We start from the raw sequence: 13,591 nt of genomic DNA, 5'->3' as shown, positions 1-13,591 counted from the left end.
TGACTTAATTCCTGTAGAACCAGATGGCAAGTGACATTCTTTAGTTAGCAAATCTATTGAGTTTCTGTGCATGGTGTGAAGGAGGGATAGAACAGTTACCCCTAATTATTGTAGTATGCTAATTGATTAGAAGAGATTTAAAAGAAGAAATACGTAAGCTTATTATAATGAAAGGAGAATTTCCTGTAGCTGAGGGATTTGATTGTGGATCAGCCACTAAAGAGAAAAATATATGTGCATAGGGCTGCAACATGTGCTACAAAAATTAGATACCATCCCGCTACAGTGTGGACAGCCCTTTTTCTGTCTCTAATGACTGTTTTTTATTATCAGTTAGTTTTATGTGGACATATTTATTCAAATCTGCCCCAAATACTGTTAATTGCTTTGAATTATAATATAACCTACTTACTGACCTTTATTTGCGGCAGTCATTAAAATTAGATAGTTAAGGTGATACTAACTAGCAACCAAATCCCTTACAGTGAACTCCGTAGGGCATTTTCATTGTAATAAAGTAATTGCTTGAAATCTCACTCCCAGAAGTAGTAGGTTTGGAGACAGAACCAAGAACATGCCTGTTTTTGAAATTAGGCAATGGAACCACCTTAAGAAAAGAAACACTTGAAGCAAATTTCTCATCAAAGTGTCTAAATTCATTCTGTTGTGCTGTGTTTCAATTTTTATTTTTATTTTTCTGGAAGGTTATTTGGGACATTTTAAGATTGGAAAGGATGGGGAGACTTGAGTAATTGGGCAATAATTGCTTTCCTTTTTTTGGTGATACAGTATTTTTTTTTAAATTTTTACTGGAGTATAGTTGATTTACAGTGTTGTGTAATTATTGATTTCTTTTGCCTGGCATCACTTGTTTCCTGTCCTTGGCTGAGACATTTTCCTAGCAATCTCTGTTCTTCACTGCCTGATTTTTCACTTTCACGAGCGTAACATCTCTAACCCTATTCTCATTAGAGGTCATGGAAAGAACCAAACCATGTATATTTTAGTACCTTCCCTTTCCTTTTCTCTAATAATGAATTTCTCTCCCTACCGTCAACTGAGGCAGAAAGGGAAAGCCTGGGTAGTGTATAATCAGGTGAGATTTCTAATGAAATGGTGATTCTAATAAGATTGTTTCTTTTGTTCTTTAAGACATAGGGCTTTGGAATTGGACGCCCTGTGTTCACATCCTTATTAGGTTACTTACTAGCTGTGTGACCTCTCTAAAGCCAGTTTCCTCATCTGCACAGTTGAATCAGTTCATAGGATTTTTGTGGAAATTAAATGCAATGACATAAAAACATATAGCAGCATGCTGCACATAGTAAATGCACATAAAATTGCAGCAGTTTTTTATATTATTATGTGTTAAATGCCTTTTTTAAAAAAGTGACCATTGCTCAAACTCTTCCTCAAAATGGATTGCTTTTTTAAGTTTATGCGTGGGAGTTGGGATTAGGTTTGGCTACTAATAGGAACTTCACGGTGGCTATAGTTTAATAAACAAGCAATGATTTATTCTCTCTCATAAGTCTGAAAGTAGGTACTCCATCCAGGTCAAGTGTGATAAGTTTATGGAGTCATCAAAAATCCATGATTCTTCTGTCTTTCTGCTCTCCTGTCCTAACACTTGGCTTGCATCCTCAAAGCCACTTTGTGGTCCAAGATGACTGCTAGAGCTTTAGCTATCATGTCTGAGTTGTAGGCTAGAAGAAGGAAAGGTAGAAAAGACTACCTCCAAGCTGTTGTCTCTTTCATTTATAAGTAGCCTTCCCAGAAATCTTTTCCACTTCCACTTAACATCTTATTGTACAGAACTTAGTCACGTAGCGACACCTAGCTGCAAGGGAGGGTGGGAAATGCTATGTTTTAGTTGAGTTCATTGCTTCTTCAAATAAATTTTAGATTCTATTACCAGTGAAGAAGGGAGAGTGGATATTGAATGGTAGCCATTGTCGCTGTCATAGCCTGTTTCTAATTGACAAGAACAGCCAAGCAAATACTACTGTATTATAGGGTATAAAACTTGGAAATAGTTTTGTGTTGTAGTAAGCTTTTCATTATAAAGGAACTCCAAGTAGAGAAGTTTGAATTGCATTGATTTCATTAAATTACCAAAATAGTTCTGAGTACAGCCAAGCTTTGACCACCCATTCTTGGTGTCTGGAATTAATTAGACTGGGGGTCTGGTTGCTTTTGCTTAGATCTTATTTCTAAGTCATTCAGCCTTTGAATTTGAATGGGAGTGGTAGGAGCCTCTACTGCCCTAAGCATTTGACGCACTAATTCTTGGCTTTCTTTATAGGTATATGGCAGTGTATGGGAGAAATTACACCGGGCCTTTGCCATTTGGAGTGGCTTTGGTATGACCCTAACTGGCGTTCACACTTGTGGAGATTACATGTTCAGTGGCCACACAGTCGTCCTAACTATGCTGAATTTCTTTGTCACTGAATGTAAGTATCTTTAGTGCTTCTATGCATATCAACTGACTAGCTGCAGAGGAGGCTGTGGGAAGGGCATCAAATCCTGTGAAGAATGGGAGAAACAGACTGATGTAAGAAACATATGACTGAGAAACACTGGAAGAAGTGTGGTTTTAAAATGATCTTTCTGTCCTTTTCCCAGATACACCAAGAAGCTGGAATTTCTTGCACACTTTATCCTGGGTTCTCAACCTCTTTGGAATCTTCTTCATTTTGGCTGCCCATGAACATTATTCCATTGATGTGTTTATTGCCTTTTATATCACAACAAGACTCTTTTTGTACTACCATACTCTAGCCAATACCAGAGCATATCAGCAGAGTAGGAGAGCAAGAATTTGGTTTCCCATGTTTTCTTTTTTTGAATGCAATGTTAATGGTACAGTCCCAAATGAATATTGTTGGCCATTTTCAAAACCAGCAATAATGAAAAGAGTAATTGGATGAAGACTGTCTTTGTAATGTGTTCATGATTAAATATACAGTCGTTGTTGAAAGTGAGTAACTTTGCTTTCTTCCCCTAGGTTGTTCCTGGATGTCTTGCTTTTTGGCCTGTATGTTGACAAAGTAAAGTTCCCTGTCCTGAGCAAGGCTGTGATTATAGCAAGCAAGAAAGAATAATTAAGAGTCCTTAGGTATCTGTTTGAACAGATAGCTTAAGTAGATGTTTTCTGCCCCTTCTCTTTAGGCAGACGTAATGTTATGATTGAAGTCAGTCTCTTACCTTTACCTATTGAGTATTTGCCTATTGAGCTTAAGCAAATCAACTTAAGCAATTTGCTGGTTGAAAGATTTTTTAATTTCCGGTAGGACTCTAGTCAAGAAATAATAATAATAATTTTTTAAGCTCGTTATTTTCTTCAAAGGAAAAACCCCTACCAAGTGAGCAGTACTTGTTCTTTGAACTAATCTCTGTGTCTTTCTAAAAAATGCAACTCTGGAAAGTGATCCTTTTTACTAACAAATTAATTTTTGCCTTCTGAACCATCCTTAAGAAAAGTATACTGAATATACCAGTATCCCTGAAACAAGAAGAGAATGAAAGGGGCCATACATAAGGTGGCAGAGTACAAATATAGTGCTGGTATTTTTCACCAAAATCAACAAAAGGTGCAGTTCCTATTTTGTCCTGAGGGTTCAGTATGATCATCAGTAAGTATGCATGAGGGGAAAATGGCTGCATCCATAAAAATAAAATTGGCTTAATTTTAGTGATGAAAGTACCTGGAATAACTTTGTGCTGTGACTATTAGCTAGACAGATGACAGCCCAATTTTATACTTTTTATTGGTGTTATTTAATGAGCAAAATAATGGAGTGTTTTATCAGATGTTAAAGTTCTGTGTCCTTAAGTAGGGAGGTATGCATGCAAATTGTTCTCTTTCTGAAATTTATAACAGGTTGCAGGCATTATGTAACTTTTTGGTTTTTGAAATTTCTCATTCTTGGCCATCAGAACTAAGCCATCTCAGACATATGTGGATATGAAAAGGTTTTGTTGTTTTTTATTTTTAAAACAATTGTGTACATACATTCTTTCTATTTAGTTTTAATTTGGCAGTCAGGAGTGATATACCTTAGTTGCTATTTACAACATTAGAAATTTAGTACCTTAAGTAATTTGACCTCTGTGATTACATTTGTCACTTTACTTTTAAAGATTTTATACAGTAGTTTTGAGAGTTGGTTGGTTCTAGAATTAGACTTTGAACCCCAGCTGATGAGCTTAGCCACTTGGAATATTAACTGTGTAGCTTTTACATTCCGTTTTAAAACAAGGAGTTAAAAAGGTGCTGGCATATTGAGGTCTAAAATTAGACCACTTAGCAGAAACCTGCTCCTTAAATGGTGAAATATTTTATTTTTGCACTTTGAGTCATATTCCTACCCCATATAAGCTACAGAGGAGCCTGAATGGATTGGGCAGGAAGCAAATATAATGCAAACAAGTTGCAGCTAGTGCTGAGTGATCCCAATTTGGGTGTACTCTGAACATTATTTTTTATTTTTCACTTGAGAAAATGGCACGAGGCAATTTAAGTTTTATTATGCTTTTAAATCTCATACTTTAGAATCTGATAACATGTTAAATTGTTGATTCTGTTACATGCTGGGTATGAAAATGCCAACATTTCATCTAAGAAAATTGCATAATCATGAAGGGTGAAGGATGTTTCCTATGCAGTTAGAGTACTTTGACCCTTGAGGTCAAAAGATATGTAACTCCCATTTTTTTCCAGATGACAGAAGAGGACTGAATTTAGCTAGGGAGGGACTGGCTTTGGCTTTTGGGAAAATGTTTGAAAAAAAATCCATGGCAACATTAAGTCAAGAATGTTGAATAGCTACTTAATGGTAAATTTCCTAACATCAATCTTCTTTCCTTCGTATGGATTTTATTCTAGAACAAAATAGAAAAAAAAATTGCAACTAACTTTGCAGACCTATTGATACTGAGAGTGCCTAATAGCAGACTGCAATGAGGATTGTAAAATAACTTCCCACACTTACATTTATCGTATCTGTTTTGAGGAAAAGGTAAGCTAGATTTATAATTTATTGTTATAACTATTACAGGGCAGTGTTTACATATATTAATCATCTCCAGGTCTCTTCCTTGGAAAACTTTGAGACAAAATTCTTTTCCATTTCTTTTTTTAATACAAAACCTATAGTTTTGTTGCTTTTTGTTTTGTCCAGAAATTTCCAGATTTTGTCTTTGTATTTTTTTTCTTGTTAAAACCATAGTGAAGGTAGGATATACATTTTGGGTGTGAATGTGGCTAGGTAGAGAAGCTACATGCCTTAGATCTACATATTTTTTACCTTGTCTACAGTTGGAAACGTGTGAGAGGCTTACATCATTAAACACTGAGATTTCAGTATAGAAGGAACCAAGGTTTTTTGTTTGGGGCTGCAAACTGGAGGTTATATTGAAAGTCCTCCATGCAATTTCTGTCTTCCTAGGGGCAGCGTTACCTTTTTTTTTTTTTCCTTTCTTTTTTTTTTTAATCCCATGAAGAGCAGCGTTACTGAAGGGTAATTGAAGTTTCTAATCAGGTTTAGAAGAAGGCAAGTTTGCTATTATCACCAGATAATTTGGGAGAAACCTTTTTTGGCTGCAGAATTCTCAACATGCCTATTTTCTCCATAGTTCTCTGTGGCCAGAATTGCTAGAGTAAAAATACAACTTCCATGTGCTAGATCTATTTATTAGTATCCCTTTAAATCAGAAAGCAATGAGCTTAGCCATGGAACCAGTCAGTTAAATAAGTGTGGACTGTTCACAGGAAGAACCCCATGCTAGAGACCTGCTGATAGGGTAACTCTGACACTGCACGTGGCATTCTTCCCTACCCTGTACCTGCCTGAGTGTTGTTACTTAGAATTCTAAAAATCTTATAATTTTGTAAATCATAAGGACAGAGGCATCACATACTTTTATAGCTAATATGAAACCATGTGTTTTAAGGAAACCTGTTTGGAAAGTGTTATTTATATATTCAAAGTCATAATTATAACACTAACCTGCTTTGATGGTATTAGTAAAAAGCAATTTCATCATCAGTTTCATAGTAAACTTTTTTTTAAGGATTCTTGTTCCATAATGTTTGAGAACATTAACCATATTCTTTTTTTAAACTCTCTAATCTAATAAATTTAATTCTTTGATAGTCTTGTAGACTTAAGTTACCCCTTACTAAAAGTAATTATGGTAATAGTCATTTGTCAGTTCTTTACGGTATTCAGGCATTTGAGACAGGAAAACTCTTTTTTTACAATAGTCCCATGGCCTTCTTAAACAGTATTGGTTTCATTCAGATAGTTTCAGAGCCAACAAAGGATGTCAGCTTTAATGCCATCTTTACTTTGGCAGTTAAGACAGTTTGCATTTGTAAAATGTTTTAATCTGAATTACCCCACACTGCTGTAGAGGAAAATTGTTAGTAACACCAAAAGTCAGACTGCTACAGGTGAGCAATGAGAAAGGAAAGAGGTTGAGGGTTTTTTCTTTCTCTGTCTTTGAGTACCTTTGAATGACTGAAATTACTATGGAAATAGGTTTTATTTCCCCTCTCACCTATCCCTCACCCCCAGCAAACGCCACCAATTTCAAGTAACTAAAATATGCCAATTATTTTGCATCAAGTTCAATGAAAACATCTGTGAAATCTATAATCCAGCTCCCCAAAAAGTTGGTTTTTTAGAATATGTTCTACTCTAAATTGACCAAAGGACTTTTATTCAGTGTACTCCATGTTTAAGCATAAGGAAGCTTTGTGCCTAGTATGGAAGGAGAAGGAATACGATCTTACTTTTGTTGTTATTTCAGGTCTGTTTCAGTCTGAACTACTGGGTTGTCTGAACTAGCCAAGCAATGTTACCAGTTAGTAGTATCATCTTTAAAATGCTTAATTTTAATAATTTTTTATTCAAAGAATCTATGAATTGTTAAGACAGTTGAAGTATTTCTGATATGAAAGAAAGGGTGTGGAAACTGGTACTTAATGGGGGAAGCAAAATTAGCTTGGGCTAAAGTGGGCATGTTTTGTTTTAAGAATGCTACCTAAATGTCACCCAATCTGCAGAGATACTAGTATTACTTGAAGATGTGAAAGTTCCTGTAGTAGCCATACCTTGAAGCACAGTGTTGTATATAAGTAAATATCTTGATTCTAAATTAAATCCAGATTTAACTAATATATATTATTTTATATCTTTGTTGTATTAAAATGTTTAAAAACACTAAGAATAAAACATTTGAAAGTTGGATTGCAGTCTCTTATTTAAATGCCTTTCCATTATTAATACAGCTGGTTTATTTTTTATGCAGTGAATTTTTATCATTTGCAAATGATTGGGCCCTGCAACTTGAAATCCTAATGTATACCTGGTCCCTGGCATTTACTAATTCTTAATTGTCTATTGATAAGCCATTTGCCTTTTCTCCTTTCTTTTCTTTAAACCAGGAGAGAAAAGTAATCTTCATGATGGTGTAAGAATAATTATAGATGAAGTCGAGAAGGAGGAAAGGGAAGCAAAGCAAATAGCTACTTATTCCTGGGCACATTAAAGTTTTTGTTTATTGGTTTTGGGTTTATTTTAATTGTAGATTTTGTAGAAAGATGCCATCATCCTGTCAGATTAACTTCGGAGATAATGATGAACAGGAAAAGAAAACAGTTGTTAGGGGTAGCCCAGCAGCCCAGAGCCATGGAATAGTGAGAACACTAAGTATTGTCACAGGGCCCTATGAGTTTTTAAACTCATAACTGCATTTGTCTTCATGATCACTACTAATTGTAGCCTCTCTGGTGCTGGCACCAGCTGGTCTCTCTCAGGAGCTCCGGAAAAGAATAGTCCAAAACAGACTGAGAGGCTGCTTGGTGGAAGAGAAAATGTGGTGGATTTAGACTCTGAGGACCTAGGTATGGGTTGCAGCTCTGCTGCTGATTAAACTGGGTCTTTTCTTCCAGCTCCACTTACCCTTATGTGTAAAATGTAGGAGGAAATGCCTACCTCATAAGCTGTGTTAAGCGCCAGATTATGAAAGTACTGTGGCCTTAATGGCTCAGTACCTGGTATATAATGCTGAAATATTAGTTGAATTTAGGGCAGTAACACAGGGGCTGTAATCCCAGGGAGTTAATAATCTAGCAGGGAAGATGACCTAAAAATGGAACTGACAACATTCATTGGCAGAATAGAGCAGTAGTTTTAAAGCTGCCTGGGTGAACATCTTGTGGGGTTGGGGAAGAGAGTTGGAGCTTGTACCATTTCCATCCAGAGTTGGTGTTTTACATATTTGGCTTTCCTAGTAGGCTTTCCCTTTGAAAACAGGGTTGAGGTTAGGGGAAGTAAATGTTTGGAAACCACTGAGGCAATAGACAAATTCACTCTCTTCATTTAATAGTAGTTTGGGAGAGGAAGGGCTCACGGGGGACTGAGGATCCCAGAGGAATTCACGAAGCATGTGAAACTTGAACCTAGCCCTCCCTGACGGATAAATTCACTAGGCTGTGATGAAAGGCTTAGAGGGCTCTAACTGTGATGTGAAAAAATTGGATTTATTTGTGTATGTATTAGGAAAATGTTGACGGGGTATGTGTTTGATTTTATTTTAAATGGAAGCATTGGGAATGCCTGTTGCCAGGGTCTAAATTGTGGGGACAGGTATCAGTAATTCTGTAAAACAGGAATTGGTAAAGGGCAGAAGTTTAAGTCTAAAAGAGAGAGGAAAGATGATGGAAAGTACACAAAAGATCACTGGAGATGAAAGGAAGGCTGGTGACCCCAAGATAGTAGGTCAGGGCACCAGGACTGGACACAGTTTGTAGGAGGCCTTTGTCCCCAGCCGAGGAAGATCCAGACACCAAACAAATGAGCTGCCAGCTGCTACTGGCTGGTGCCATATGACTCTAGGATATGATACGCCTTGTATCCAAAATTGTCTCTGTTGTGCTCATGCACCTAGCCTGTTGAAATGCTGACCTGCCAGGCAGTAAGTGGAGTGGAAGCTGACTCTGGTGAAGACGTGAGGAGATGCTGTGGTAAGAGAATGCCTCAGAGGAGTTCAGTGGTCACCCTCAGCTGTAACTTAGAAAAAGAACAGATGACAACTATCAGGCCTCTGCTGGAGTAGCATGATATTTAAATGCTGTATGTTCTCACCTCACAGAGCTCCCCATGAGAGCCAGAAATACAAAACCACCATGACCTACCTGTTCATATTCCAGCCTTAAGAGCCCTGGATCACACTCTGAAGAGAATACCTGTACGTAATGTTTTGTTTTGTTTTTTTAATTGGAGTATAGTTGATTTATACTATTGTTAGTTTCAGGTGTACAGCAAAGTGAGTCTGTTATACGTATACATATATTCATTCTTTTTCAGATTCTTTACCCATATAGGTTATTACAGAATATTGGTTGGTTATCTATTCCACATATAGTAGTGTGTGTATGTTAATCCCAAGCTCCCAGTTCATCCCTCCCCCTGATGTTTCCCCTTTGGTAACCGTAAGTTTGTTTCCGAAATCTGTGAGTCTGTTTCTCTTTTCTAAATAAGTTAATTTGTATCATTTTTTAAATTGGATTCCACATATGAGTGATATCATATGGTATTTATCTTTCTCTGTCTGACTTACTTAGTATGACAATCTGTAGGTCCATCCATGTTGCTGCAAATGGCATTATTTCATTCTTTTTTATGGCTAATATTCCATTGTATATATGTACCACATCTTCTTTATCCATTCCTCCGTCAATGGACATTTAGGTTGTGTCGATGTCTTGGCTGCTGTAAATAGTGCTGCAGTGAACATTGGGGTGCATGTATCTTTTCTAAGTATGGTTTTCTCTGGTATATTCCCAAGAGTGGGATTGCTGGGTCATATGGTAGTTCTATTTTTAGTTTTTTAAGGAGCCTCTCTACTGTTCTCCATAGTGGCTGTATCAATTTACATTCCCACCAACAGTGCAAGAGGGTTCCCTTTTCTCCACACCCTCTCCAGCATTTATTGTTTGTAGATTTTTTGATGATGGCCATTCTGACCGGTGTGAGGTGGTACCTCATTGTAGTTTTGATTTGCATTTCTCTGATAATTAGTGACGTTGAGCATCTCTTCATGTGTTTTTTGGCCACCTGTATGTTTTCTTTGGAGAAATGTCTATTTAGATCTTCTGCCCATTTTTTGATTGGGTTGTTTGTTATTGTGACATAGTGCTGCTTGAACTGTTTGTATATATATTTTGGAGATTAAACCCTTGTTGGTCACGTCATTTGCAAATATTTTCTCCCATTCTGTGGGTTGTCTTTTCGTTTTGTTTATGGTTTCCTTTGCTGTGCAAAAGCTTTTAAGTTTTATTAGGTCCCATTTGTTTATTTTTGTTTTTATTTTCGTTACTGTAGGAGATGGATCCAAAAAGATATTGCTGTCATTTATGTCAAAGAGTGTTCTGCCTGTGTTTTCATCTAAGAGAGTTTTATGGTGTCTGGCCTTGCATTTAGGTCTTTGATCCATTTTGAGTTTATTTTTGTGTATGTTGTTAGAGAATGTTCTAATTTCATTCTTTTATGTGTAGCTGTCCAGTTTTCCCAGCACCACTTATTGAAGAGACTGTCTTTTCTCCATTGTATAGTCTTGCCTCCTTTGTCATAGATTAATTGACCATAAGTGCATGAGTTTATTTCTGGGCTTTCTGTCCTGTTCCATTGATCTATGTTTCTGTTTTTGCACCAGTACCATACTGTTTTGATTACTGTAGCTTTGTAGTATAGTCTGAAACCAGGGAGCCTACCTAATGGTTTTTTGATACAGACTAATCAGCTGCCTTTAATAAGATGTCAAAGTACATGAAATTTGATCCTATTTTTCCACAAAGACTGATTTTGGAGGCTTAGCTGGAGAGCATTTTGGCAGTAAGGGTGCAATTTGAGGACTTCAACATGGTTGAAATCTCACATGCAGACATGTAGAAATGTGATAAGCCTAACTGTCCAGGCAAGATTCTGAACTTTCTTCACTATTGATTCCACAGTGGTGCCTGTGATTCTTACTCTCTTTTTTAAAAGTTACTAATTTCAAGTAAATGAATCATGAACAGGGTAACAAACTGTACATACTGAAGAGTCTTCTCCCACCCCTGTGCCCCAGCCTTTAGCTCTCCTTCCAAGAGACAACCATTTTTAATGAGTGTGTTTTTCCAGAGCTATTCTATGCATATACAAATATATTTTTTTAAAGTTTATTTTTACGTTATTTTACACAAATTGTAGCATATACACATATGTGCACATATAAACATGGTTTTGCACCTTGATTATTTTGCTTAGCATGTGCCAATCCCTTCCCCTGTAGGGACACACCTTAGTTGAATGAGTTGAGTTTATTGCTCATTGCAGTGAGGGAGAACACACACCATGGGGAATTATAGGGCATCTCAGTTGCAGTGTGTTGGAAAGGACTTATTGGATCGGGGTTTGGATTAGTTGGTTTTGGGGGAAATTGTTAAGGAAACTCATATTTGCTGTGGATTGGATGCTTTCAGGTTGCTGGAGCAATTCTATGGTTGCATATTTTAATAAATCTTAATAAGGCAGGAGGAATGAATTGAGGCTAATGTTACAATTCATAAGTGCTGCTGTTACAGCGGTCACTCATATCAGTCAGGATAGAGGGATGTTTGGTCATGTTTGTAGTTACAGTAATGTTCATGTTTTTATCTGTGTTCAGACATCATTACTAAATAGTCTTGTTTTTGTCCTGATCTGTCATGGTCACAGATCTCCTTGTCTGATGTTGGGGTGTTTTGGGAAATTTTTTATGTTCAACAGGAAAACAAGCTGTGAGTGCCAGGCCAGCTTTTACATCGAGTTCTAGATGATGGTACCAGGCCATCTCCCCAGTGTCAAGGGGAGCTTTTCTCTTAGTGTTGTCTCCACTGCACAGATGTCCCAATTTATTACGTGTTCCCAGAGAGATGGACATTTAGATTGTTTACTATTCAAACAGTACTGCAATAAATAACATATGTTACTTTGCCTGTGTGCAAGTTTATCTGTAGAATAAATTGCTAAAAGGAAAGTTGTTGGGTCAGAGGCTTTGTGCATTTTAAATTTCGTTAGATATTGTCAGATTGACTTCAGTAGAAGTTGTACCAATTTATTTTTCCACTAGCAGTGTATGAGTTTGCCTGTTGATCCACATCATTGCCAAAATAAGGTATTACTTAACTTTTGTATTTTTGCCAACTTGATAGGTTTAAAAATGGTATCTTAATTCCCTTTCTGCATAAGTAAGCTGCAGAATTATTTTTAAATTGCAATAAGGGAATGGTGGAATGGTGACAGCTTTATTAGCATGCGAATCTTTCTGGAAGACTAACTGAATCACGGACTATGTCGTATATTTTGTTAAAAACCCATATGGCTATAAGATGTTGAATGGGAAAAGGAAGATGATTATTAGATTGAGGAGTGTTTCTCCCATTTTATTTGTAGCATAGTCTTTAAACTTGGCCATCTTTTGTCATTGGAGAGTAGTGTTTTTTCATGATAATTATCTTCCCTGAACACTGATGAAAGCTAAGTGCCATCTAGTCTAAGGGAGAGTCCAGAGGACCTAGTTGCTCTCCTTGTTTTAAAGTTCTATAAAATGTAACTGTTAATACCTGTCTGCCTACCAGCAGCTACTGTTGGCTCTGACATCACTTATGAGACCTTCTAAGGACTCGAATTTACCTGTCCCAGATACAGGGCTGTATTGTAGATGTGTAGGGCCTGAGGTATGGAAGATGTTTTGAAAAAATAATTATCAAACATTTATTGAACACCTACTATATGCCAAGCACTATTTAAGCACTGGTGACAAAGTTCCTGCCCTCAGGAAGCTTACTTTCTAGACAATAAACAAATATATGAGGAAAAAAAGCATCCCTGAAAGCTGTCAACTAGCGTAGTTACAGTGGTGTTCCCCTACTGAACATAATGTTACCGAATATCAACAGCAGATGAGGACTCTGCATGATCGGGAAAGGCCATCTTCAGTCATAATTAAGCCTGAATGAACACCATGCAACACAAAAACAACAGTACACCCCCCCCCCCCGATTAATACTGGTAGCTAAGAGGGACTTCCCTGGTGGTCCATTGGTTAAGAGTCCGTACTCCCACTGTAGGGGGCATGGGTTCAATCCCTGGTGGGGGGAACTAAGATTCTGTATGCTGCGTGGCACAGCCAGAAAAAAAAATACTAGTAACTAAGATACTGAATTGCCCCAGCTTTCTGAAAACACTCAATCTGGAATAGCACCCCACTTGTTTTCTTGAACACTCTAACATCACCTAACACAGCCCAAATCATGTACAAGTCCCTCCTAAAACCCTCTGAGATTCCCCACTCTTCTCCTTGGTGTTCAGTCTCTCTTGCTACAGGGAGTTTAATTTTAAAAACTAACTTTGACTAATGTGTGTTCCTGGTGATCTTTGGCTGGTGGGAATTGACTCTTTAGGTAGCAAAAGTGCTGTCTTTGTAACACACACACACACACCCACACACTAGAAAACAGGATGAAAGAGACAGGAGCATTTGCTGCCTGACAGCG

At 37.2% G+C, this 13,591-nt stretch overlaps 1 protein-coding gene across 4 annotated transcripts in view; it reads left to right on the top strand.

The window, feature by feature from the left end:
- SAMD8 (sterile alpha motif domain containing 8) overlaps positions 1-7,257 on the top strand; it is a 79,035-nt gene extending 71,778 nt beyond the window's left edge. For 2 of the 4 annotated variants that reach the window (XM_007166570.3, XM_007166569.2), the window contains exons 5-6: positions 2,306-2,456; positions 2,629-7,257. In XM_007166570.3, coding sequence (XP_007166632.1) covers positions 2,306-2,456; positions 2,629-2,933 — 456 coding nt within the window. In that variant the 3' untranslated portion in view covers positions 2,934-7,257. Of the gene's footprint in view, positions 1-2,305; positions 2,471-2,628 lie in introns of those variants that run through there. The other 2 variants (XM_057531065.1, XM_057531066.1) reach the window with 2 other exon arrangements.
- The last annotated feature ends 6,334 nt before the right edge of the window (positions 7,258-13,591 follow it).

Source organism: Balaenoptera acutorostrata, chromosome 16 (assembly GCF_949987535.1).
Source record: "Balaenoptera acutorostrata chromosome 16, mBalAcu1.1, whole genome shotgun sequence".
Classification (NCBI taxonomy): Eukaryota; Metazoa; Chordata; class Mammalia; order Artiodactyla; family Balaenopteridae; genus Balaenoptera; species Balaenoptera acutorostrata.
The sequence above is the reverse complement of the archived record's forward strand: the minus strand, read 5'-3'. Positions and strand labels throughout refer to the sequence as shown.